Raw genomic sequence first — 27,668 nt, forward strand, 5'->3', positions numbered from 1 at the left:
CTATGTGATTTCTTGGGTTTTTTGAGTCTGACGGGTGAGCTGCCAAACCTTCAAATTTTGGTCACGTCAATGTGTTGAACTGTAACTGCTATAACTTTAGGCCCGAGCCATAAGTTCATTATTTCATCATTGTCATAATTTCAACAGTTCATGAATGAATAGTTATAAATCAAGGATTATCTGTATTCAGAGAATGCATGAACTTCAGAGATAAAAGACATGTTTTAACTACTAGATGCATAAGGGTATTCATAAAATTTTTCATTATGATAGGCTATTCTTAAACAGTGTTAAAATATATATTACATTAGACTGACCTTATTTCACCACTATGTTGATTATAAATCCTCTCTCCAAGTATTCTATGCAGCATTAACTGGGAATTAATTTACTTGCCACTTATACCTGATTTGAATGAGCTACTGGAAAACTAGATTAATTTGAATAATTTTGCTAGAATTCCCATCCTCACCTTTAAATGGAAATCAACTGGGATTGTCCGAGCCCCCACCAATTTTTTCATAAGGTACCCTCTCCAGTTTGTAAACTTTGAATGGATAGCTGTATAGAAAGATTTAAGAAAGTCAGTGTAATATGCCTTTCATATCTGTGGAAGTACACAGAACTGAATCAAACTCCTTCTAGTTAGATTCTTTTTGGTTATATTTGCCCTGCTGAACATTTTTCTGGAATCAGTACAGAGACCTTTGAATAGAGGGTCTGAATAATGATTAAGCATCAACATCTTGCTGTAGTGAATATGTATTCAATTTTTCAATAATGGTATTATCTCTCTAAATAGAGAGATAATACCATTTCACTGTTTCAATGAAGTACAATCTTCATACAGTAGTGGCCAAATTGTGGAAACCTTTTGGGAAAAGTGTATTTTTGAGGTTTGATGGCTAATAACACCACTTTTTTTTTGGAGTTTCAAGATAATCATATTCCATTGCTGGAATGGCCTGGGAATAGCCTAGACCTTAACCCAATTGAAAATCTATGGAACCAACTAAAGAAACTTGTTAGTTAGAAGCGACCCAGCAATAAAACCCAGTTAATAGAAGCAGTCATTCAATCTTGGTTTCACAGCTGCAGAACTAAAAGACTTGGTTCTCCATGGGAAGACGCTGTAAGGCAATAATTCATGCTAAAGGTTACCCAACTTTAACTGATGTGATAATTTTTGTATATATCATTTTTTCTAAGTTTCACTTTTCTTCTTTATACTGTAACTGCTATTCTAATAGCAAATCCTTCATAAAAGTTATTGCATTACATTCTTGATATCTTTCCATTGATATATAATTTTATGGTACTACTCCCAAAAAAAGTGGTGTTATTAACTAGTTTTAGAAAACACACTTTCCACAATTTTGGCCACTACTGTATATATTGTATTGCAAAGTATTATATACTGTTACTTTCCCCCCATTGTGCTAATTAAGCAGAAAAGCAGACTAAGTCTGACCTAATGCAAGGAAGTGCTCCAAAAATTTTATATTTATTTGGTAGAATTTTCACAAAGCATAAGAGGGATTAAAGCAGGGGTGTCAAACTCGTGGCCCGTGGGCATCACGTGTTGGCCATCCCCACCCCCATTTTAGTGAAGGGGAAAAAGTCACGATACATCACGTGACAACGATATGACAATGCGAGTTTGACACCCCTAGATTAAAGTATCAATACAAATGTTAGCAGTATTGCTACATTGTCTGATGATCAAATCACTATATAAATCAATCTTCTTAAAGTCACTGCTTTCCAGATATCCTGAATTACATACAACTCCTGTAATATCCAGGCAAAATTAAGTTGTTCAACTTATTAAAAAAACACCCTTAAATGATTTTAAAAATGAAAACAGAACAATATTGTAAAAATAGAAATTGTTAGTTAAAACAAATAGCTATGAAAGAAGTATTGCAAAAAATTTGGATGAAAAAATGGCATTGAACAGATTTCAGTAAAATGTACAGGCCAAGAAAATTTCTATGCTATCTATTCAGTCTCCATACACATTTCTTGTCTTTCCCTTAAATTCTCCAGATAAAATGCAACTTAAATATTCTACAATGATGCTTTCAATTTGCCTAATTTATACTTCCATAGCACTATAATCACTAGCATAAATGCATATAAAGTAACTTTCTTAGATGAGAGAAGAAAAGGAAATCGTGAGTTGTAAAGTTCTACAACTAACCAAGACTTAAGATACTTACTTTGGGGTGGCACCAGAATTTTGCTGTTAATGGCACACCAACCAACTGGATGCACTTCCATAGTACCTAAATTGACCCAGAAGTCATGACTGGAATCATTTTCAAAGCCTTCATAACGCAGCAGTGCCTTGTAACCTGCCAAAATTGAAGTTTTGAAGACAGGAACAGAACAATCCCCATCCCTAAAAGTACAGATTATTGTCTTTGGGGATTCCTGGGCATATCTGGGATTCTGAGGAATTACTAGGAACAAAATACTGATGTAGGCTTTCATGGCTAGTTGGATAGTGTTGGGCTTCATGATTTAGTGACCATGATCTAGAGAACAGACATTTCTGACATTTTGTTGGCAAATGTGGCTGGTTATGCAAACCACTTTGGCTCTAAAAATGTCAGCCATGGCAAAAAGTCAGGGAATTTATTTTCTAGACTACAATCACTAAACCTTGAAGATTATTACTGCCTATGAAGAACAACATGTCAAAATGTGTACTATAAAGATCTACATATTCACATTAAAATGACTGACAAATGAGTTGGTCCAGAAATTACAGCTAGTCGTCAACTGACAACAGTTCATTTAGTGACCATCTGAAGTTATAACAGCACTGAAAAAGTGACTTATGACTGTTTTTCACACTTACAAGCTCTGCATCAGGCCCACAGTCATATGATCAAAATTAGGATGCTTGGCAAAGGTTTATATTTATGATGATTCCAGTGTCCTGGGGTCATGTAATACCTTTTGACAAACAAAGTCAATGGGGAAGCCAGATTCACTTAACAACCATGTTACTAACTTAACAATTGTAGTGATACACTATGGCAAGAAAGGTCATACAATGGGGCAAAATACACTTTGCTTAGCAATGGGGAAAAATTCACTTAGCAACAGAAATTTTGGGCTCAACTGTGGTTGTAAGTCAAGGACTACAAAATTAATATTTTCCCAAATCTACTCTAGCATATGAAAATCTTTCCATACATAAGTGTAGGCATGCCTTTATATATATATATCTCCCTATCCCAAAATGTTCCGCATTCATCAATGACAGCAGAATCAAGGATTTTTTAAAACCTCTTTTGCTTTCTTCTCCCCTGCCCCCAAAATAATAAAATTATTTATTTATTTGCTCCTAGAAACAGTAAAGCAGAATAGCTGTAGTTCTTTCATGTCTTCATTACTTTAATCTTCCTCTACTTGTATTCCTTTTTCAGATAGACTAGAGATCCATTGAAATGTCTAACCACAAAGCAGATTTTAAGTATAATTTGCTTCCCTGATAAAATAGTCAGCTCCTGCCTTAGGTAAAGGTTGTCGTGTCCCATCCCCACTCCGACGAACGAGTCAAGGAAGTCCGTAACAAACTTGGCAACGAAGCCTCTGCAGCTTGCCAAGTGCCTTCGAGGTTTATCAGGGCAGGCAGGAGTCCAAGTTGTGACTTCAGCGATAGGGTCCGATATCAGCAAACTAGATAAGACTTTGCTTGACTCAAGGTTGGAATGCCAAAAGCAGGTCCTTTATATAGGCTGTGGGGTGTGCTCCATGACTCAGCATTTATCCAGCCCTGCCCTACCCTTCCTTCTGCTGGCATCACCTCTCAGATCTCCGGAAGCGAGGGTCCACCCACACTGAATTGTCTTCAGCTGGATCTGCTGTCAGCATCTGGGAAAGGGAGGGGTCAGAGGATGTAGGCCCGGGTAATTCCACCACCTGGCTGGCTTCCTGCTCTGAAGGCTGAGCCAAAGAAACACACGCTGTATGAGTGAGGTTTATTGGGCTTCTCCTTTCACTCCTTGAATCCTCTCCGGGCATGGGGCCAGGGCCTGTCATGGAGTCATGACAGGCCGTTCATCTTCATTATCAGACTCGGAGTCTGATAAAAGGCCCGGTTGGAGACGGGAGGGGCCTGGCTGAGGAGGGGAGGGAGGACGAGTCACAAGAAAGGTAAAGGTTTCCCTCGCACATACGTGCTAGTTGTTGTCGACTCTAGGGGGCGGTGCTCATCTCCGTTTCAAAGCCGAAGAGCCAGCGCTGTCCGAAGACGTCTCCATGGTCATGTGGCCGGCATGATTCAACGCCAAAGGGGCACAGAATGGTGTTACCTTCCCACCAAAGGTGGTCCCTATTTTTTCTACTTGCATTTTTACGTGCTTTCGAAACTGCTAGGTTGGCAGAAGCTGGGACAAGTAACGGGAGCTCACCTCGTTACACGGCAGCACTAGGGATTCGAACCGCTGAGCTGACGACCTTTTGATCGACAAGCTCAACGTTCTAGCCTTAGTTTTAGGGGCTAGAACTTGGGGGCTAAAGCCTCCTGCCTTAGGAACATTTAATTAGTGGCAATAATGAACCAAAATAAAATATAGTTTAAAAGAGCAAATACAATTGAAGAATTATTACAATTACATCCTGTCAGAAGTAAGGTGGAAGGTAAAGTTTTAAGAGTACTTTGGCTGGCTGGTGAGGGCATTTTGGGGCCTATAGACATTGTCCTATCAATCTAGCTATCATTAACTCTTAAACAATGATAATTTGTCTTAACAGTTCCACCAGTAGTTTCTGTAGATTACCTCCATTCATTCAGTTGTATGTACCATTAGATGACAGAGCTCCCACCAGTTATGGAAACAATTCTATATCTAATGAACTTTGTCTTTTGAAATAGTTTGCTGAACTGATACCCAACAATTTGTACAGTTTTCTTGCATTCAATCACCAGTGCTAACTTCACTACTCAATCTGAAATTCTAATACAGTGGTTCCCAACCTTTTCTTGTTTGAGGCACCCTTGGAAAGCCTTTCAAAAGTTCCCGGCACCCTTATAAGGAAATAGATATTTAAAATCTCCGTAGCTCAAAAGTTCCCGGCACCCTCAAAAGATCTCACGGCACCCCTTAGTGCCGCGGCACACTGGTTGGGAACCACTGTTCTAATAGGTACAGATAATGAGATGAAGTTCAGTACTGTTTTTCAGTTCTTAGTTAACTATCTCCTGCTAAAAGCCTGAGGTTGGAAACATGGGAAAGTTCATCAAAACTTTTTTTTAATGAACCATTTTGATGGTTCAAAATATACTCCTTGGTTGAAGATTTACAAGCAATGGTATAAGGCAGATTCATAATACACAATACATACCAGAGAATGTTCAAAGGTTCTGGCTGAGGGGTTGCCTCAAAGTTATGTGAATTCTTTCTTTGTCAAGATCATCACAGGTTAATTGGGAATTCCTTAGAAGCCCTGAATTTTTTGTTGGGGGAGGGGGATAGGGATATGAAGGTAGAGGCTAAGCTAATGCTTAGACCAGATCTAGTGCGACTGGATAAAAATTGTGGATGCACAGTTTTCTGACTCCCATCTTGAAACCAAGACAGCACACATAGACACAGACACACCACAGATACACCACACACACAGAGAAAAATCATTGATGGAAGACTGAACTTCTGACAGCAGCATCCCAGCTTCTAGAAAAGCTACTCCTACATTTTCATTTAGCAGGTTATCATTCCAAGAAAAAGGGGAAAATATTCTTTGGAAAGGATCTATTTTTAAACCAAGCTGTGAGAATGAATGAATAAAAGACTATGTTTGTGGTAGAAGTATGACTGACTGACTGACTGATTGATTGATTGATTGATTATTTATTTATTTAAGCAAGCTGCCCATCTTATAATCAACTCTGGAATGTTGACTTGTCTAACCTGATGATCAGGCAAATATCATTTGTATTAACCTGATGATCAGGCTACTGCGCATGCCCAAGATGGCGCAGTGAAAATTCTTCGTAGGAACGGGGGAGCGGCCTTTTTCGGGGGCCTGGGACCGGGAGATGGCTATTTTTACCTTCCGGTCCCAGCCCCGGCCGGGGGAACATCAGGAGCGGCGAACGGGGTGAGGCTGGACGAGCTAGTGGCCTGGGGACGATCGGGCCGGCTGGCGTTCTCCAGGCTCCTGCTGGGGCGGCTGCTGCGGCGGCTGCAGCTGGGCCTCCGAACTTCCGGGTTTGCGGCGGCGGCGGCGGCGGCAGCGGCTTCCTCAGGGGACTGGGAGCTTCTTTGTCATCGCTCTCTGTTATTGGAGAGCCTTTGAGCTTCGGCGCTGGAGCCTTTTGACCACCAGCGCTTCTTGCCATCTTTGCTGGTGAGGCCTGAGATGAGATGAGTGGCAGGTATCAGCGTTTTCTTTGGGCCCTTGTGCTGGGGCGCTGGCCGCTGCGGTCGCGGTGTAGCTTTCGGGTTGCGGCGGCGGCGGCGGCGGCAGCGACCTCCTCATGGGACAAAATTTTTCTATCAACGCTGGAGAGGCAGAGGGTCGGACTTATGAGAGGCAGAGGGCCCGAAGAGTCATCTGGAGGGCCCAATCCCCTGAAAGGGAGTTGGAGCTGGAGGTGAGGTTGGCCCTCATTTGGACCCTCAGCAGTTTGGACTAGGATGGCCCATGGTGGCGGCGTCGGCGTCAGCTGGGAATCCTGGCTGTCGGTGACGCGATGGCCTTATCATCTGATGGGCTTGTCCTGGATTGTGTCCCTCACTAAGACTAAGACTAAGACCAAGATTAAGACTGTGATTAAGACCATATATCGTCTTCTAAACATCATTGGTTGGCTAGACTGGCTCAGAGGAGAGTGGCTGATTCGATTGGGTGCCATCTGGACCTAGGACGAGTGGTGGCCGCTGGGTTTGGAGATGGAGTAGCGGCCCCATGGAGCCCTAGATGTCCATGATCCGTCCTGCCAGCCTGAGAGCCCGTTTGCTGTGGTTGACATCTTGACCGGCTCGATGGGCTGCTTACCGTACTTTTGATATGCGAAGATTTTCAACTGCGGACCTTCTTGCCCTGCGAGATTCCCTCTCGCAGGTTTGGCCTCCACACTACCGAGGCCCACCTTGAGGACGGGTTTTGGAACCCCGAGAGCTGGCATGCTAAATCCAGGAGACTTAGGGATTTTAACTAATTGTTTTAATAGATTTTTAAGGGAGTTTTAATGGGGATTTTAAGGGTGAGGATTCTTAAGGGGTGGGAGGGTAGGGCGGTGTTGGGGAAACCCGCGGTGGGAGTTTTAATGGAAATTTTAAGGGGAGGAAACCGACGGGTTTGGGTTGGGGTGGGTGGGAGGTTAGGGTGGGTGATGGGGGTAGCCCGTCGGGAGGGAAACCAGTTCCAGCGCATGCTCGTGGCGACTATCAAATCGGTTCGGAGGTTATGGGGGGGGAGTGTGTTCCTTTGTGTGAGGGTGAGTCCATCTGCACGGTAAGTGGGAGGGGCAGATATGGCGGAAGGGGATCGCATCGGTTTAGGGGTCACGCGTTCGATGTATACAGGCGATTGCGTGCCCGATCCCCTGACTTCTCCGTTCCCGGATGGTCAAGACCCTCAGAGCCTGGGCCTTCGTCTGATGTTATGCAACGCACGGTCCGTGGCCAATAAGGCCCCCCTAATACATGATCTGATTCAGGGGGGTGCCGCGGATATTATAGGCGTTACGGAGACCTGGCTGGGCACTGAAGGCGTGCCCTGGTTGAGATGTGCCCACGGGTTTCCGTGCATTCCATCAGCCGAGGCCCAGGGTAGGGGTGGGGGTGGCGGTTGTTATTAAAGAGAGTCTAGAGCCGAGGGAGACCACTGTACCTCAGATTGCCGGGTGTGAATCCTCTTTGTGAGGTGGGGTCATAGATGTCAGATGGGCTTGCTGGTCGCACCTGGCTCCTTGCTGCGTGACAGCGGCCCTGCCCGAGCTCCTGGAGGTGCTTGCCGGGTGGCAGTGGAGACCCCCAGACTTTTAGTCATGGGGGACTTTAACTTGCCATCTGCTGGCTCGTCATCGACAGTAGCTCGGGAGTTCATGGCCTCCATGACGGCCCTGGACCTGACTCAAGTAGTGGATGGCCCTACTCACATTGGGGGAGGCACACTGGACCTGATTTTTATCTCTGGTCAGTGGCTGAAGGATCTGGACTTGGGAGATATAGTCACAGAGCCTTTGTCATGGTCAGATCACTCTCTCCTTCGCCTGGACTTTCTGACCGCTACCCAACACCGCAGGGAGACGGAACCATTACGTTGGTACCGTCCCAGGCGCCTGATGGACCCAGAGAGGTTTCGGACGGAGCTTGGGCCATTCCCTGAGGGTCTGGCTCACGGCACGGCAGAGGAACTGGCCGCAGCCTGGGAACGGGCTGCGGCTGGGGCTTTAGACCGTGTCGTGCCTCTGCGGCCTCTGACCCGGCGCAGATCCCAACCGGCTCCTTGGTTCTCCGAGGAGCTGAGGGGGATGAAACGCCGGAGAAGACGCCTAGAGAGTTCTTGGAGGTCCAGCCGTTCAGAGGCTGATCGGACACTAGTTAGATCCTATACTAGACCTACCTAGTGGCACTGAGGGAAGCGAGGCGTTGCTACGCCTCCTCCCTCATTGCGCCGGCAGATAACCGCCCAGCTGCCCTGTTTCGGGTGGCCCGCTCCCTCCTTCACCAGGGGGAGCGGGATGACCCGTTGCAGGACGTGCTGAGGAGTTTAACGGTTATCTATACGATAAAATCGCTCAGCTTCGGGACGGTCTGGACCAAAATTGTGGCGATTCGGACGGGCGTCTGAGGCGGTCTTGGTGATATTGTTTGGGATGAGTTTGACCCTGTGGCTCCGAGGACATGGACAGGTTGCTGGGTAGATTGAATGCCACCACGTGTTTACTGGACCCGTGCCCTCCTGGCTGGTGCTGGCCACTCAGGATGTGACACGAGGCTGGCTCCAGGGATTACGAGCGCCTCCTTGTTGGAGGGAGTCTTTCCGGCCGCCTTGAAAGAGGCGGTGGTGAGGCCCCTCCTCAAGAAGCCTTCCCTGGGCCCGGCTGTTTTAGGTAATTATCGTCCGGTCTCCAACCCGCCGGCGAAGGTTGTAGAGAGTATGGTGGCATATCAGTTTCCCCTGCACCTGGAGGAAACTGTCTATCTAGACCTGCTCCAGTCCGGCTTCCGCCCGGTTACAGCACTGAGACGGCTTTGGTCGCGTTGGTGGATGATCTCTGGAGGGCCAGGGATAGGGGTTGTTCCTCTGCCCTGGTCCTATTAGACCTCTCAGCGGCTTTCGATACCATCGACCATGGTATCCTGCTGCGCCGGCTGGAGGGATTGGGAGTGAGAGGCACCGTTTATCGGTGGTTCTCCTCCTATCTCTCCGACCGGACGCAGACGGTGTTGGCGGGGGGGCAGACGTCGGCCCGCGGCGCCTCACCTGTGGGTGCCGCAGGGTCGACTCTCTCGCCTTCTGTTCAACATCTACATGAAGCCGCTGGGTGAGATCATCAGTGGCTTCGGTGTGAGGTACCAGCTGTACGCTGATGACACCCAGCTGTACTTTTCCACACCGGGCCACCCCAATGAAGCTATCGAAGTGCTGTCCCGGTGTCTGGAAGCCGTACGGGTCTGGATGGGGAGAAACAGGCTCAAGCTCAATCCCTCCAAGACGGAGTGGCTGTGGATGCCGGCATCCCGGTACAGTCAGCTGAGTCCACGGCTGACTGTTGGGAGCGAGTCATTGGCCCCGATGGAGAGGGTGCGCAACTTGGGCGTTCTCCTGGATGAACGGCTGTCTTTTGAAGACCACCTGGCGGCCGTCTCCAGGAGAGCTTTCCACCAGGTTCGCCTGGTGCGCCAGCTGCGCCCCTTTCTAGACCGGGATGCCTTATGCACAGTCACTCACGCCCTTGTGACGTCTCGTCTGGATTACTGCAATGCTCTCTACATGGGGCTCCCCTTGAGGGGCATCCGGAGGCTTCAGTTAGTCCAGAATGCAGCTGCGCGGGTGATAGAGGGGGCCCCTCGTGGCTCCCACGTGACACCTATCCTGCGCAGGCTGCACTGGCTACCTGTGGCCTTCCGGGTGCGCTTCAAGGTGTTGGTGAACGTCTTCAAAGCGCTCCATGGCATAGGGCCGGGCTATCTACGGGACCGCCTGCTGCTACCGAATACCTCTCACCGACCCGTGCGCTCTCACAGAGAGGGACTCCTCAGGGTGCCGTCGGCGCGACAGTGTCGTCTGGCGACGCCCAGGGGAAGGGCCTTCTCTGTGGGGGCTCCCGCCCTCTGGAACGAACTCCCCCCAGGACTCCGTCAACTTCCGGACCTCCGAACCTTTCGTCGCGAGCTTAAAACTCACCTATTCATCTGCGCTGGACTGGGTTAGTTTTTAAACTTATGGGTTTTTAATGGGTTTTATTCTAAATTTTAATCATGGCCAATTTAATAAGTTTTTTAATTATATTTTAATCGTATTTATATTGTATTATTTTGTATTTTTTATCAGGCTGTGAACCGCCCTGAGTCCTTCGGGAGAAGGGCGGTATAAAAATTTAAATAAATAATAAAATAATAAAAATAATTAAATGTGTTGGTTAGTGTCAGGAAAACATACAACTGAAGAAACCCATTTAGGCTATGATGTCCAATTACCTGTCAAGTGCAGGAAGCTAAAACAAAGAATTTGCAACATGTTTTGTTTCCAACTTCCACTTGAATATATGTAATGAAGGCAAGGCACCATTTCTGGGTAACTAATTTAACACTTTATCTTGTTTATGTCAACTTTTCGGATAGAAGTAGTACACATTTTTAAACATTAAAGAAAATTCATAGTCTTTTCTATGCTCCTCCTCAAAGAATCTACCTGCAATCTTAACAACAGAAGCAATCCAATACACACGACTGGGAAGCACAGCATCACTGTTCAATACTTCAACCTTCAGCCCTTTTATAACATCTTCCCATTGATCATAAAGGGGAACCTGCAAGAAGAATGGGAGTGGAAGCAAGATAAGGAAAGAGAAAAAAATACTGACTGTATGTATATATGTTCAATTGAGTTTGTTTGTATGTATGTGTGTTTGTGTATGCACAAATCTCATGTCATGTCATGTCATGTCATGTCATGTATCCATTTTTCCCCATGTCCCATAGCTACGCCTACCCGGATATCACTGATTGCCAAATACACCTTCATTTTCCCATCCTTGCTCTAGAGCAGGGGTATCAAACTCGCAGCCCGCAGCCCAGATGCATCATGCACTGGCCACGCCCAGCCCTGGTTTAGTGACTGGAAAAAAAGTTGCGATACATCATGTGACGACAACATGTCCTTGCGGGTTTGATACCCTCACACTAGAGGAATGTACTATCTCCCATGACTTCCCACATTGTAACCCACTTGTTGAAAAAACAGAGAGTACTCACATGTTTGAAACTGCTAACAGGTGCAGCCTTGTATTCATGGTCCTGAAGATATGCTCCCCAATCAAAGCCTACAATGAGAGCTAGGAATGCAAAATAAGAGATATCAAGTCCTCTAAGTATAGAAGCCTAAGAATGGAAACCAGATGCAGCACAACAGATAAATAAACAGGTTTGTCAATAAAGTTCATAGACACAGCTTTATGCTCCATAAAAGCAAGCAGGTTCTCAAATTACATAAACTAACTCCAATCCTAACTATTTTCAAATGTTTAAAAAGATTTTAAAAAGGAAAACTGCTGGGTCTGTTTCTCCCATTAAGCAATTACACATATAGAAAAAAACTATTAGAAGAGATTCACAAGTGTTCTCTACTCCAACTTCATTGCTCCAAAAATAGACTTACACAGTAAATCTACTATATACTATGCATCCAAGACATTTGTGCTCCACTCTCAAAGAACATACAAACATGAGATCAGTAAACCAAGGTAATCTCTCTCATGCAGGGGAAGATCAATAATTGCTGAAATAAATGTCAACCAAACCTGCAATGTAATTCAAAGTTTTTAAAGTCCAATCCTATAAGATGAATGTCTTCCCTATATAAACTTATCTTGAAATACTGAAATAGGATATAGGCTAAGAGGAGGAGAGAAGGTAGAAGCCAACACATTAGAAAGTTTGTTAACTATAGTCAGTTTGAAATAATCTAAAAACAAAAAGGAGTTGGTGATCCTTCTATCCAGTCATTCATTTCATATTGCATTTAATTTTGATGACCTATCCATGCTTCTTCTTTAGTTAGCCCATACTCTTTATCCATGAGTATTATGCAAGAACTCTGATGAATGCTTTATTTCATAGTAATTACAACTTTAGTTCCTCCAACTGCTGATCTCACTTACCATCTTGACCAGTTGATGTTCCATCTGCCAGTTGCCCTGTCCCCTGAATGTGGAGAAATGCTCCAATTTTAGCAGACCAGGCTGCCTTGTGCAGGACTTTAGCTTTTTTTGTTGGTGGTTTACCCTATGAAAAATGTATCAAAACAAGACTCACTCACACACAAGAAGAACATGCAGATTTTCAGCTCTTCCATGGGACTTTATCCAGTAAATATATCAAATCAAAAGAGCCATTTCTTAAAGAGTAATTCTTTGCTATGTTGTAAATATCTCATCATAAACATTATGTTTGGTTTTGGCTTAGTGTGTTACATAAAGTCACATGTTATGTTCATTTAATAAAACAGGGTTTTATTTATTTATTTATTGTTTCAATTTCTATACCGCCCTTCTCCCAAAGGACTCAGCAAACAATCCCAAAGGGTTAGCAAACAATGGTTTAAACCAATAGGTTGATTCAGTCTTGTTATAGGTTTCTATAGTTATAAGTCATTTTACTAGAAGTATTTGATAAGATGAACAAGAGAGGTGGAATTCATATGAGTTAGAGCTTTGATAGCTCTGGCAATGTCATTTCTGCCCATGAAAAGTTAATATTACAATAACTGCAAATCGTGTAAAGCTCTCGGGAGCTCTTAGGCAATAAAATGTATACAATACAGATCTTATTACATTTGCATTTATAGTAGTTTTTCCTACTCATGAGTTCAGAAAGGATGGCAAGAGAAAAAAAAGTTGAATTCTTCTTAAACAACTCATGTATGAACATTACACATAAAAGAACTGTATCAATAACAGTAGAAAAATTATTAATTATTACATTTTTATATCATCCTTCTAGCAAGGAAAAATGTTTTATTCTCATGTCTGTATTTCAATTCTTGTGTTATACAATGAAATTAAAACTGTCCTCTTACAAATTATGGATTCATTCTTTTCCTACTAACTTTATCATCTCTTTCAAATGCTCCCAATGTAAGTGAAACGTATACATTACATCCTTTCTCTATTCTAATTTTAAAATAAAACAAATGGGACTGCATATATATTATTTCTAACATGGGTATGAATCAAATAAACAAATATGGATTCATTATGAAAATTCTGTTATGCCCCTATATCTGTTTAGCCAAACTGGCATAGAGATTACTCCTAGTCTCCCTAATGCCACTCAGATCACAGAAAACAGATTTTGCAGAATAAATTTCTCAAATAAAGCATGCACAACCCTGATTAGTCTTTAGAAGGCCAGATCCTGAAGATGAAACTGAAATACTTTGGCCACCTAATGAGGAGGAAGGAATATCTGGAGAAGAGCCTAATGCTGGGAAAAATTGAGGGCAAAAGAAGAAACGGATGACAGAGAATGAGGTGGCTGGATGGAGTCACTGAAGCAGTAGGCGTGAGCTTAAATGGACTCCAGAGGATGGTAGAGGATAGGAAGGCCTGGGGGAACGTTGTCCATGGGGTCGCGATGGGTTGGACACAACTTCGCAACTAACAACAACAACAACAAAGCATGAACAAGATCAGAAAAAAACAAGTTTCATATGATATAAAATATGAACCTGTAGTAAAACAGCAGCTTTTATAGATGAAATTAGCACTTATATATATGAGGGTATAATTGTGAAGGGAGATCAAGTATTTTTCAGCCTTAACTTCCCTGTATCTAACAAAATATACTCTCAGTTATTTCTAAGAATCAGGTGTGGCCTTTTATTGTGCATTTGCTGGCATTTGAAGGAGAACTCTGCTTAGAATAATAGTTATTCTGTTTCAGATCCAGCCCTAGCATTTTGTCCTCTTAGTGGCCAATCAGAGGCCACTAGGACATGATCATAATAGTTTCCACTCATACACTCCTGGAATTTCTCACAGAGAAATATTGTCTATGATTCAAAAGTTATAGATAGCTATTACAACTAGTAGCCATTGGTAGCCTTATTCTTTATTGAATCTCCTTTTGCACCTCCCAAATTGGTGGCACTAAACTATCCAAATAAAGTTAGTGTTTGCAGAAAAAAGCACTTTCCAATATTTTCCTTATATTTAGCAATATCTAATTTAACAAACAGTCCTATTAAGAGGATATTGATCACCTGCAGCCTTGCCAGAATGCTAGCCTTCTTGGAATTTGAGGAGTAACTCCTGGAGCAGGAGACACTGCAGAAACGTTTGGTCTTGGAGAAGAAGGCATCTTTTGTGCCCACAATACCACACATCTCACAGACAGCTGAGAAAACAGAAATACAGTATGATTCAATGGCAGGAAATTGATTATTCAAGAAAGCACAAGGCTACATTCTGGGAATATTAAAATAAATTAATGACAATAACTTTCACAAAGCTATGAAAAATATACACATTATAACACATAATTTGTATTATTTTAATTAGGCCTAATACTACTATTAAGGGACTATTAAGGGACATGGTGGCTCAGTGGCTAAGACGCTGAGCTTGTCGATCAGAAGGTCAGCAGTTCAGCAGTTTGAATCCCTAGTGCTGCGTAACGGAGTGAGCTCCCATTACTTGTCCCAGCTTCTGCCAACCTAGCACGTAAAAAAGCACGTAAAAAAGTGCTAGTAGACAAATAGGGACCACTTTGGTGGGACCATGCCCCTTCGGTGCTTAATCATGCTGGCCATATAACCATGGAGATGCCTTCGAACAGCACTGGCTCTTCGGCTTAGAAATGGAGATGACCCCCTAGAACCGGAAACGACTAGCATGTATGTACAGGGGACCCTTTACCTTTACCTTTAATACTACTATTAAATAGGATAAAAACTGAGGCAAATAACATGGAGGAAAATAAAGGTTTATGCTCTTATTGGTAAAAATCACTCTTGCCTTCTAGTATGAATTAACAATGAGGCTTAAGGTCCAGTGGGAGTAATCAATATTGTTCAATTGCAATGACTGCCAGAAGCACCAATCGGATTTGGTAAGCACATACATTTGACAATAGAACTATCTTGTCAGGAAAACAACACATAACCCAAAATGAATTCTTCACCTCTAATACTGGATGTCTACATAAAACCATTTATCACATACTCATTTTTATCATAAAGGCTGCTCAAAAACATTCCACCTCATTTCAAATAATTCTATATAATGTTGTTTTAAGAAGACACCAGCTTCTTATTTTCCAAGTAAATAAACCAATTCAAAAATGCTAAGTAGAGCATCCTTTGTGGGGAATTAGTCTTGGATGTATTGTTGATATTCAAGTTGCAGCCTAGTGAATCAGGAAATGTTTCTATTACCACCCACTCTACCTTTAAAAAGTAGGGATTAACTAAGTGCAGGATTTGTATTAACTGGACGTACGATGATGAGTACAGCTATACACCACTAGCATCAAGTTGCTTTTTTTGCAACTGCAGATTGTGAGAAACTATTAGATATAATGCAATAAATGCTCTAATCCATATATGTATCCTCTTAAAGTAAAGATTTGAGTAGAATTTAATCGAACTGCTTATATATCAGAATTTTTAATCAGATTGCTCTACTACCCAGAATGTGGATCTCAATGAATCCACTTCTCTAATGTCATAACACTAAAAAGTTCATATGCACAGTATCAATTTCAGTTATTATAAAATAGTCATGCAAACATCACATCTTACATAATTGCATGGAAATGCAATTCTATATACAATTTTCCATAAAGTACTCATGCCAATATTTTCTAAACAAAGATACAAACTGTAGATTTATGTATATATTGTCTCCTACATGAATACAGTAGAGCTAGGCAGCCACATTCTCTTATCGCTACCCCTCCTTCCTCTTTTGGCACAGAAGGTATTTCCCTAAACAGAAAATAATGGCAAAGGAAAGAGTAAAGTATCCCAAGTGCTAGTAAAATAATTTTATTGGAGCTGTTCCTGAAACTGAACATTTTGGAAATGAATTATTATTTCAAGGACACTTTAAAGACTACAAATATTAGTATATAGAATGACATATAATATCTATGGATATATCTATCTAATATCTATCTAATCATTTTTATTAAACTGTTTCAATATCCTGATTCATTAACTGTCTGAAACAGCTATGGCTTGACTGTGACCATTGGATTTACTGTAAATATATACGTAAAATGACTTATCACTAATCTGCAAATGGACAGAGTGTCAGGGTTCCAAGTAACACCCCCAACGAAAGAAGACTCCGAGGCTAGACGTTCCTTAAAGTTCCATTTATTTAGAGATGTCATATTGGCACATCTGGGAAAACATGAATCTGAAAGCTTCCAGATTTTCCCCACCCATAGAAAAGTCCAAGTCCTTGTCCAGGACCCACATGGCCATCACATGGCCCAATCAATGCATCATCCCAACTGGAAATGCCTCCCAGTTACACCCCCCCAGGTGAAGGGCAAGATGTCCTTGACTCTCAAAGAAAATAATGTTATTATATCTCCCCTGCTCCATATAATCCCCCCTCCCAGTTTCTTACAGCACTAAATGTGGCAGGCGTGAAGATCCAATGCAAAGATGGCTTCCAGACCTGACAGGATCTTTCTTTCTCATTTATTTATTTATTTATTTATTTATTTATTTATTTATTTATTTATTTATTTATTTATTTATTTATTTATTTATTTAAATTTAATTTAATTTAATTTAATTTAATTTAATTTAATTTAATTTGTCAAGCATGTATTTTATGACAGATACAGGTGTAAACATAATTATAAATACATGAAAAGGATACAAATAAAAGAAAACATTAGGACAGGGAAGGTAGACACGCTGGTGCACTTATGCACGTCCCTTACAGACCTCTTAGGAATAGGCTTCCAGGTCTGACATAGAGATAACTCCTGCAAATGTTCACTACTTCTACTAGTATTCATATTGTATATGCCATACAGGATCTCTATCCTAAAATATATATGGGGACAACTATTAAGAGTTCTTAGGATTAGAATTAGAAAATGCTTAGCCCAGTGGTCACCAACCTTTACAGCTTGGCCGTCTGGCAGGAGGGGGAAGAGAGGAACTGGCCTGCCACATGTGCAAGTTGAGCTATGCACATGTGTGTGTGTGCCAGCCAGCCAATCACGCAGCCTGGTAATGGGCCAAGGCCTGTGGGTTAGGGTTCCCTGACTTAGGCAATATAAGAAAGTACAGAATAAGATCCCCTTTAAAGAAACACTATTAAGTAAGAAATACTGCAACTCAAATTTGTTTGTGTAGGTCATAGAACACCAATCATGTGAAAATGAGAATGTTTTATTATTTAAAAAGTGTTTGTTTCTGAATAGTTTCATACTTAATGGAAACTTTCAGTCTACTTTTGTTTACATTTAGAATGGGTCTTTCCCTTTAAGAACGTTGCCCTCCAAATTCTTTTCCACTCTAAATTACAATAGCTGTTTTCAATCTCATCTAATTTTGTACGGTATAGTAGATGATCAGTTTACAGACATTTTAGAAGGTAAAACAATTTTTGTGCCTCATTTTGTAGAAGCCTTTTCACTCTATCTATGTACATTGGAAGTAAATTCATGCAATATGTTTTAGGAAAGTTCATGTTCCTTACAGATACTTGTTTTTTGTGCCTCTTGCATTCTTGTTTGTAATAATTAAGCTGAACAGATAAAAAATGGTTTTTAATAAATATATTTGGATCACTGTTGATTTCCAGGGTATATATACACTATTGAAATAAAATATACATAAGCAAAATAGCCATTTTTAGTAATATTAGTTTTTTGTTTGTTTTAAACCATTTTTAACAAACTGTCCTTTTTTCTGTGTTGGTTTTTTGAGAAAGGAATTCATTTCTGAAATGCATCAGCCTTGGTAAAATCATTTTTACAGGAATGTGGGACTCTTTCCTCTTTTTTCCCTTAATGCAAAAATATTTTTAACTCATTCTCTATGATAAATTCTCATCTGCATTCAACAAGAGAGCCGCTTCAAGTCCCATGAGATGAGCCCTTCCATAGTCACAGAAGAAAATTGTGGTACCTGGCTCAGATCCATTATCATCTGGCATGTGGGTGCTGGGGGTCTGGATCGGTGAAGAGGATGGAGGCACTTCCCCAACCTCACAATCTGCTACTTCAGTCTCACTAGAATCGTCTAGATAAGAAGTGCTGCTACTTTCTTCACTGCTGCTATATTGAGGAAAGCTATCATAATCCCCATAGAGATCAAAGTCATCTTCTTCCTCAGCCATCTGCTCCAAAGATGAAGACTTGCAGTGGATTGGAGATTCCAACTAGCACAAAACAGACAATAGTATCACAAATAATTCATAAGGGGGGACAGGTAGAAGAACAGTAAAGATTAAAGAAATCACTGTGGATTTTACTCTACTAGTCATTGCTGATTGTAGCAGAACAGTACAGTCTCAAGATTAGTTTCCAGTACTGGGTATTCACTCTTCACTAACCAGCTAGATATGAAATATATCCCAAATGGATATTTTCTAACATACATTGGATGAGGAGAGGGAGAAATTAGTATATTTCAGTAGTGCACCTTGGATTTGAAACTCCAAGTGGATCATTCTTTCATTCACTCACACACAAACACATAAATACACATACCATATTACACAATTACTTTCAGATGATAATCATGACATGAAATAAAGAAAAATAATGAACAGAAAAGGAAAGTAGACAGTGAAAATATTGTCAAGCAGTTTAACATCACATTGCAAAGAGATGACACTGAAATTGGTTAATATCTGGCAAAATTTAACTGATAATGAAAGATCAAACAAAAGAGGTAACACTGGGCAGCTACAGACCAATTACCTGCTTATTAATAGTTTTCAACTAACTGGTGCTATAGCTGATACTGTCCAATAGCATCTAGTTGAAAACAAGCTCTTTCCACCTGAGCAGAAAGGAAATTGCTCAAACATCAAAGGAACAAAATATCAGCTCCTAATTGACAAGATGATTTTGGAAAACTGCAAGAGAAGAAAGACCAACTTGAATGTAGCATCATTGGATTACAAGAAACCATTTGACTACCTAAAATCAGTTGATAATGATTAGGTTAGATAATTATGATTAGATAATTAGACAATCATGGGCCTAATGTCAGTGGAAACATCAGAAGCTTTGTGCAAAGATCAATGGCACAAAGGAAGACACAATTGCTGATCAATGGTTAGAGACTAGGAGAGGTTAGTATCAAGAGAGGAATCTTTCAGGAAGACTCACTATCACCACTACTATCTGTTGTTGAAGAGGAATCAGTGCAATAGTACTGAATTAGTCAGACCGTGGCTATCAAACATCAAAAATCTCTGTCAAGCTATCATACCTTCTATACCTGGATGACCTGAAACTGTATGGAAAAACACCATCTGAAATATAATCACTGCTCAACACTGTCCATAAATACAACTGAGATACTGCAATGGAGTTTGGACCGGACAAATGTGCCATCCTCACCATCAATAGTTTTAACTATAGAAAAATAGTTAAAACTGAAGGAGTCAGGATGTCCTATGGCAGGAGTCTGCAGCCTTAAATATTCAAAGAACCATTTGGACCCATTTCCCACAGAAAACAAAACACTGGCAGCCACAAAACCTGGGTGGGCGTGGCCAACTCAACATCTCTCTCACCCAGTCACATGACACCCCTCCAGCCACACCTACCCGGGTTTTTTGACTCCCGGTGTTATCTGTGGGAAATGGGTCTCTCTCTCTCTATCTCTCTCTCTCCCCTCCCTCCCTCTCATTTGTTTTTCTCTCTTTTTCCTCTTCCTCTCCTTCCTTCCTTCCTTCCTTTTGTTCCCACTTCTCTCATTTCTTTCCCTCTCTTTTCTCTCTCTCTCATTCTGTCCCTCCAGCTCTCTCTCATTTCTCTCTCCCTCTCTTTGTGTGTCAAGGCAAAAAATCAAGAATTAAATATAAATTTAATGTAGTGTTCAAGAATCATTTTGCTAGATGTGACATATTAAGAGTTTGGAACTGTTATAAAGAAAAAAAATGGATAAGGGTAAAAAATGGAAAGAGGAACACATAACTAAGACAGAATACTAGCATATAGCCTGAATCTGCAAAGAAGAAGTCAGGAAAGCTAAGGCTTAGAATGAACTAAGACTGGCAACAAATGAAAAAAATAATTTTAAAAAAGTTTCTTTTAACAAGAAAAAAGTCAAGGAAACCATCAGTCCACTAATGGGAGAAGAAAGTGAGGAAGTGACCAGGGAGAAAGCAGAGCTGCTTAATTCTTTCTTTGCACCAATCTTCATGCAAAAGGAAAAAATAGTCCACCCTACCAAAAACAGAACCATAAAAGACAGACTAGGAATACAAATTAAAATAGGCAAGAAAATTATAAGAGAACACGTGTACACTCGAGGTGACTTCAGATCACCAGGACCAGATGTCTTACATCCCAGAGTTCTGAAGAAGCTGGCAGACATGATCTTGGAACCATTGATCCACATCTTTCAAAGATCCTGGAACACCGGGGAACTACCAGAGCTCTGGAAAAGAGATGATGTGGTTCCCGCCACATCTAACAAAATGTCACTAGATACAATTAGATACTAGTTATTGCAAGATGCTAAGGAAAGAGAGGGTTTGGGTTTACCAGATTTGAAACTGAATTTTGATGTATGCTATCTGGCCTAGTTAAAAGAGTGGGTGAACCTCCAGAACAAGAGGCTACTCGATTTACAGGGCTATGAATTAAGGTTTGGATGGCAACGTTATCTATGGCACAACAAAGTTAAAGTTATTTTTGATTTCAATAATCACTTTGCTAGACGTGCTATACTAAGAGTTTGGAATAAATATAAAATAAGTTCTCTACAAAGTTGCCTCTTTGGGTGTCTCCCCAGAAACTTTTTTTTTTAGAAAAGAAATGGTGGCGAAGCCAAACTGGTGGACTTATGGTAAAATAATATCTTTCAATTCTGGTGACCCTACCCTAAAGTCGAGGGAAGAGCTTGAATTAGAAGGCTACATTTGCCATTGGTTTACATATGAAAAACTGAAATAAAGATTTAGATAAAAAGAGCTATGGGTTTGATTTCATTAAAAATGAATTGGAGATCTTACTGTAAGGTACTGATGAACGTATCATTGCTAAGGTTTGTAAAATGTTATTGAAACTGAATTTGGAAAGAGAACATGTAAAAACACTGTATGATTCAGTAAGCAAGGAACTTGGATGTAATGCGATGCTTGAACAATGGGAAAATATGTGGACAAAAGATTTAAAATTCACATTAAACTATAATTTTAAAGAATTTTTTTATGATATGATGTATTGCTGGTAACCAGATAAGTTACCTAGAATATATAAAGGTATTTCAAATAAATTTTGGAAATGTAAAAGTAAAGAATGGACCTTTTATCATTTATGGTGGACATATGTTGGAGTAGGATTCATATTTTAATACAGAAAATTCTTAATATATACATACAGATGAAACCAGAAACTTTTCTTTGGAGGTTAATGGAAAAAGACTTGGGGGGGAAAATTTGGAACTTTGACCTTATAGATATTGACAGCACCAAGACTCTATGCACAAAAATGGAAGGACATTTTGATTCCCACCATGGAAAAATGGCTACAGAAGTTGATGGGAGTTGGCAGAGATGGCTAAAATTGACCATTTTGATCAACAAAAAGAATATAAGTACTTTTGTTGCTACATGGAAATGTTCTGACATAGGCTTCCTGAGAAAGTATAAATCACAATCTTAGTCCCAAAACCTCTTTTATTGAGAGGTTGTGAATTATGATCACTCACAGCCCGTAATGATTCACAAACAGTCTGTCAAGATTCTGACAGATGTCTGCTCGAGTTGACACAGTCTTTCAGGGTAATGTTGATAAGCACCCATTTTTATCTTTCTTGAAACACTGCCAAAGACCTAATTGTCAATTAGTTTTGCAAGGCCAAACGGAGCACAAAGTCAAACGGACTTCTCGGAGCTTGAATTGTCTATATGAACTAATTGCTTCCTGTAAAGGCTCACGTCTGTTTGCTCATCTTTTATGTCTTATGGGAGGGGCCAATCATCTCCAAGCCTTATTCCTGAGTTGCCCTTTTTTTCTTAATTGTTCTTGTGGAAGCTCTGTGCACGCGCACACTGGGAACAGGCTCACACTGTTCTTCTGCCTCGCTGGTGTCAGATTCCAGAGGCAGCACATAACTACCAGATGGCCCTGGCCCACTCTCTGCCTCTAACACAGATCCCTTGTCCTAGCCTTACCCAGACTCCAGGACTGCCCCATGTTCTTCCCCAACCTCCTCACTCTGAATCTGCTGCCAGCTCTGCTGGCCGCTGGTGGGCCACAGCAGGAAACTGCTTCTGGACTTTGTGCTTGAGTTGGAAGAAAATGAAACTTTGATTTGGGATTTTACTGATTAGATTGATTTGTTGTTATAGAAATGACTAGTTTATATTATTATGGAAAAATAAAAAGTTGAGGTTCAATATTTATGCTTTATTCTACTACAACAGAGAGAGTCAGAAATCAACACTTTCTTTTCTTTTCTCCCTCCCCCCTCACTTTTCTTTTCCCTTCTCCTCCCCACTGTGTCCTCCTATTTGCTTTTGAATTTTATTCTATAATCTAATAAAATGTTTAAAGACTGAAACAAAATGTGAGACTATCCTCCCATCCTCCCACCATCACAACTGATGAAGCTTCTTGGATGAGAAGCGAAATGCCTTCTTTTTCTTCCTCAAGGAAAAAAACAGCCCAGTTGTCTTTTTAAAAAGCACCTTTGAGACAACTATGACCTGGATGATTGAGAATCTCCAAAAACATTATGGGTGACACCCATAAGGGTAATCTAGGAAATAACCTTTAGAACAGAACAGAATAGAATTGGAAGGGACCATTAAGATCTTCTAGTCAAACAGGAGACCCTATACCAGTGGTAGTCAACCTGGTCCCTACCGCCCACTAGTGGGCGTTCCAGCTTTCATGGTGGGCGGTAGGGGTTTTGTCCGATACTGAAGTACTTTCCTTTTTTTTTAATTTGACTTTTAAAATTTTTTTCATAGCATTATTTAAAAACATTTTCATTAGGTTTTCATAAAATTCCCTGTGACAATTTAAATTTCTGAAAATATACTATTTGTATCACCCATGCATAAGTTTAGTTCATGTTACGTAAGTGAAACTAAATGGCGCTATAGTGCAACCGCAAACAAAAGAGCCGCGTCCCAGAATAGCTCGCGCATCTCTCCCCACACCACCCAGCTGTAACAGACAAGCAGAGCTGGTAGCCGGCGCCCCCCCACAAACCCAATCCACAATGTGCGAGAGGCATGCACAGACGACGATACATGGCGCATTACTGTGAAACTGGTGGGTGGTTAGAAAATTTTACTACTAACAGAGATACAAAAGTGGGCAGTAGGTATAAAAAGGTTGACTACCCCTGCCCTATGCTGTAATTATATGTATTCATATTTGATTATTTATTATATGTTCAATTAAAATTAAGAGAGTATATTATGAATATAGATGGTTTAGAATGCTGAGTGATAGTATTTTATATTTTAAATATTGGTATTACTCATATAAACTCAGAGAATGGTTGTTGAATTAACCTCTATACTAAAAACCAGAGAGCATTCGTTATATATTTGTTTGATGTATGTTTTGTCACTTTAATTTTTAATAAAATTTGTAATTTATAATGTAACTTCTATTATCACATTGATTTTATAAGAAATTAAGAAAGATTCACATGAATAAATGTACCATAAAATATTTGCAGTTTCAGCCCAAATTTTATTTTGTAGAATTTTATCAATATTTTGATGTATTACTTTCCAGTAATATTTAGTTCTTACAAGAGCACCATATGTGATAGAAAGTTCCTTTCTCATTTCAGCATTTCTAACATTTATTGTTATTTTATCTTAGTAATGATTTATATACCATCTATAAAATATTTAATACCAATTTTCCTTTGAAAAAAATTCTATGATCAGCATTTCTACTGAGAGACCTCCAGAAGATACCCCCACATTTCCAGGGGCAAATTAGCTAGTAAAATTGTGCAATGTTTGGATCTGTTTGGAAAAGCTTTGGAATCTATGAAAGTACGAACATAGCAATTTGTTGTACGGTAGCAGCTGTAATGAGCTGCAGACAGGGGTTGTGTTCACATTCATTCCAAAACATCACTTCTCAAAATATTTCAAAGTTCTAAAAGATAGATGCATATTTAAAGACCATTTACACAATCGATTCTGTTTCACTGTATAAGAAGTCTTTTTTTATCATAGCCATGAAAACACAATTCCCTTTAAGTAGAAACAAATGTTTTCCCAATAAAGAATCTATATTCTTGTATAAAATCTATACAAGATTCGGGCAATTAAACAAAAGCAATTCTGCAGTGTTTTGAGTAGCCAGAACATTATGTGATTTTTCTTTTGCTAGTCTTTTTAGAACTGTACCTATTTAATACAGTAAGTCATCAGCACAACACAGAAAGCCAGAAATAAGTTCAGTCATAGTTTGCATACTGGTCACAATGGCTAATCTTGGGATAGATTCATAAGGATATTACAGAACTTTGTTTCTTCAAAGCAAGAATGAATATACTAACAGGATTGTTATATTTTTCTAAGTCATAATATGATCTATTTAGTTTGCCATAACTTGTAAATCACAAGGTATGACTTTGTGTATTTTATGAACTTAACCAATTATGATGTGTTCCAAGAATAAGCATGGTTAAACCAGACTAAGAAAACCATACTTGAACCTAGTCATAGTCACAAGTGTGCTTAGTTGTTTTGTATAAGTAAATGCAATTAAAATTTCTAAACAGCAGGTGATATAAGTTGCTTCTGTTCTTGCTTATTATTGGACAACCCAGAACTATCAATTCTGTAGTTTCAGAATATTAGGATATCAAAGTCATGGACACCAATAACATTTACTGAAATTTTCAGAGTACCAATAAAAATGTACAGCTATACTGTATAGCAATCAGTTAAATGCTTTTAATTTTTTCAACATAATATTGCTATTGGAGTCTCATAGATATGTGATGGGCAACTGTATCTTTCAATAAATACTTTTAATTTCTAGCACAGTTTTTTGAAAATATTAGCTATTTTGTAATTTATCAACATTCATAAGAAGTAAGTTTCTTACTTTTTATGAATGTGAGACTATGTAACAAACTGTAGAAGTCATAAACAAGAGAGTTTATATTTTAGGATCAAGAAGAATGCTATATGTACTATAATAGGTTTATGTCATTATGGTGAGCTCTTATGGTCAGCAACCAGCTAAAGTAAAAATGTGCAACCCAGATTAGAATTTAAATGTAAACAAAATAACATAATAGTAAGCATTCTGTGAGTAACTGTTGATAAACTGACACCAATTTTGCAAAACTGGTGACATAATTAGAAGCCAATCTTATTAGTTCAATAATTTTTATTTTTTTTTTATTTTTTTTTTGCATTTATATCCCGCCCTTCTCCGAAGACTCAGGGCGGCTTACACAGTGTTAAGCAATAGTCTTCATCCATTTGTATATTATATAATAATAAATGTGAGCTTCTCCATTCCCAGGACGGTGCAATGGCTCAACAGTTAATATGCTGGGCTTGTCAGCTGGAGAGCTGATATCCCAGGTTTGAGACCTGAATGCCACATGTTGGGGTGAGTGACCATTCTTGCCCCACCTCCTGCCAACCTAACAGTTCAAAAGCATGCAAATATGAGTAGATAAACTTACATGGGAAGATAACAGTGCTCTGTGATGTCATGATGGATACATCACTATGGAAACATATTCAGGTAGCGCTGGCTCAATGTCCTTGAAATGGAAATAAGCACCACCCGTAAAGCTGGCTATGACTAGCAGACTAAAATCTGCAGGGAATCTACCTTTTTTACCTATCTCCATCCCGAATCCATTGAACACTGAATTATTGAAGGCATTATTTTAGTAAGGTGGGGCTCCCTATGAGGCTGGTAGCATTATTATATGTGGTTCACTGATTCTATCCCACCAGCTACACAAACAGGAATATTTGCAATTAGAGTGCTGCAACTTTTCTCCTTCAGTAGCAGCAATATGGCATTAAAATGAAGTAGAGATTCCCTATGAAACTGGCAATATTATTACATGTGGGCCATTGATTCTATCTCACTTTAAGATGTGTGGACTCCAACTCTCAGAATTCCCCAGCTAGCATGGTAGCTGGAGAATTTTGAAAGTTGAAGTCCACATATCTTAAAAATTGTGAAGTTTGAAAAACACTATTCTAGAATTCAACTGATAATACTAAATTTATAGGGCTCCATCCTGACCTTATTTCAATGAGCTCTCAAGGCCTGCCTCCCTCCCTCCCATCCCTCCCAGGTGGGTGATCGATTACTTGTTTGATGCTTTGCTTTTTGTTTGGCAGATTGCAGTAGCCTATAAATTTTATAAATGCCGCAGTAAGCAAGAGACAGGCAGGAGTGTGGTAAAGCAAAAGTGCATTCCAATCTTCAGTATCTATTGGATGATGGACAATTGGTAATCCTGAGATCAATATCTTGTAGCTGAATGTCAGATTGCTTGTCACAGATTGACGGAAGACAAATGAAAATATTTTACAATAAGCAAGTTTCAAGAAGCTCCCGAGGATTATTGCGGAAAAAGGGACCTACGAAACTCTACTTTGAGGGACCTACTTTCTACTGTCAGGTAAAAGAAATAAAGCACAGGAACCCCAAAGATGGTAAAGAGATCATTCAGGTAAGACGCTCTTTCTTCCCGCTCGTAATTATCCAAAGCAAAGATCCCCTGTAACTTTTAGCGCCGAAAGTCTCTCCGAGCATGGTGGACACAAGTCGGCTAAATATATTTTACCTCGCCTTCCTCCCGGTCCATGGCTCTTGGCCGCACGCCAGTCTAACCCACGCCGCTATCCGGAGCAGCAAGAGGCTGCTAAGCGCGCACCGGTTTTTTTCCCCTCAGGCGAACGTCAGCCACCAAACGGCAGACCTGCCTCCCGGTCCTTTACGCGCCTCGAGCGCACAGAAGCTTTCACGCATTTTGCAGGGGCGCCAATGGAGAGAAAGGATCGACAGCGGCAGGAAGATAAGTGTAAATCGAGTACCAATCGCAAGCTTCCTTCTGCCCCAGGGAACACTGGGAAGGAAAGTCTTTAAAGTGTCAGTTCTCCGTGGGAGAATTGTGGACTGCTAGTCCCATTCTTCTATTCCATATCGCTGCTGGGAAGGGTGTCTGTTATTGCACTATAGGATTAATAGTTCAAAAAGAGTTTCCGAATTGGGAAGTGGTCTGTTTCCTCCCAGGAG

At 40.6% G+C, this 27,668-nt stretch overlaps 1 protein-coding gene across 3 annotated transcripts in view; it reads right to left on the reverse strand.

The window, feature by feature from the left end:
- Positions 1-27,430, reverse strand: part of L3MBTL2 (L3MBTL histone methyl-lysine binding protein 2) — a 45,359-nt gene extending 17,929 nt beyond the window's left edge. The window contains exons 1-9 of one of the 3 annotated variants that reach the window (XM_058190109.1): positions 27,217-27,429; positions 26,092-26,172; positions 18,352-18,604; positions 14,455-14,588; positions 12,353-12,476; positions 11,448-11,527; positions 10,885-11,002; positions 2,223-2,357; positions 473-561 (exon numbers count right to left, since the gene is read on the reverse strand). In XM_058190109.1, coding sequence (XP_058046092.1) covers positions 473-561; positions 2,223-2,357; positions 10,885-11,002; positions 11,448-11,527; positions 12,353-12,476; positions 14,455-14,588; positions 18,352-18,562 — 891 coding nt within the window. In that variant the 5' untranslated portion in view covers positions 18,563-18,604; positions 26,092-26,172; positions 27,217-27,429. Of the gene's footprint in view, positions 1-472; positions 562-2,222; positions 2,358-10,884; positions 11,003-11,447; positions 11,528-12,352; positions 12,477-14,454; positions 14,589-18,351; positions 18,605-26,091; positions 26,173-27,216 lie in introns of all 3 variants that reach the window. The other 2 variants (XM_058190110.1, XM_058190108.1) reach the window with 2 other exon arrangements.
- Positions 27,431-27,668: the final 238 nt, after the last annotated feature.

This window comes from Ahaetulla prasina, chromosome 7 (assembly GCF_028640845.1).
Source record: "Ahaetulla prasina isolate Xishuangbanna chromosome 7, ASM2864084v1, whole genome shotgun sequence".
Classification (NCBI taxonomy): domain Eukaryota; kingdom Metazoa; phylum Chordata; class Lepidosauria; order Squamata; family Colubridae; genus Ahaetulla; species Ahaetulla prasina.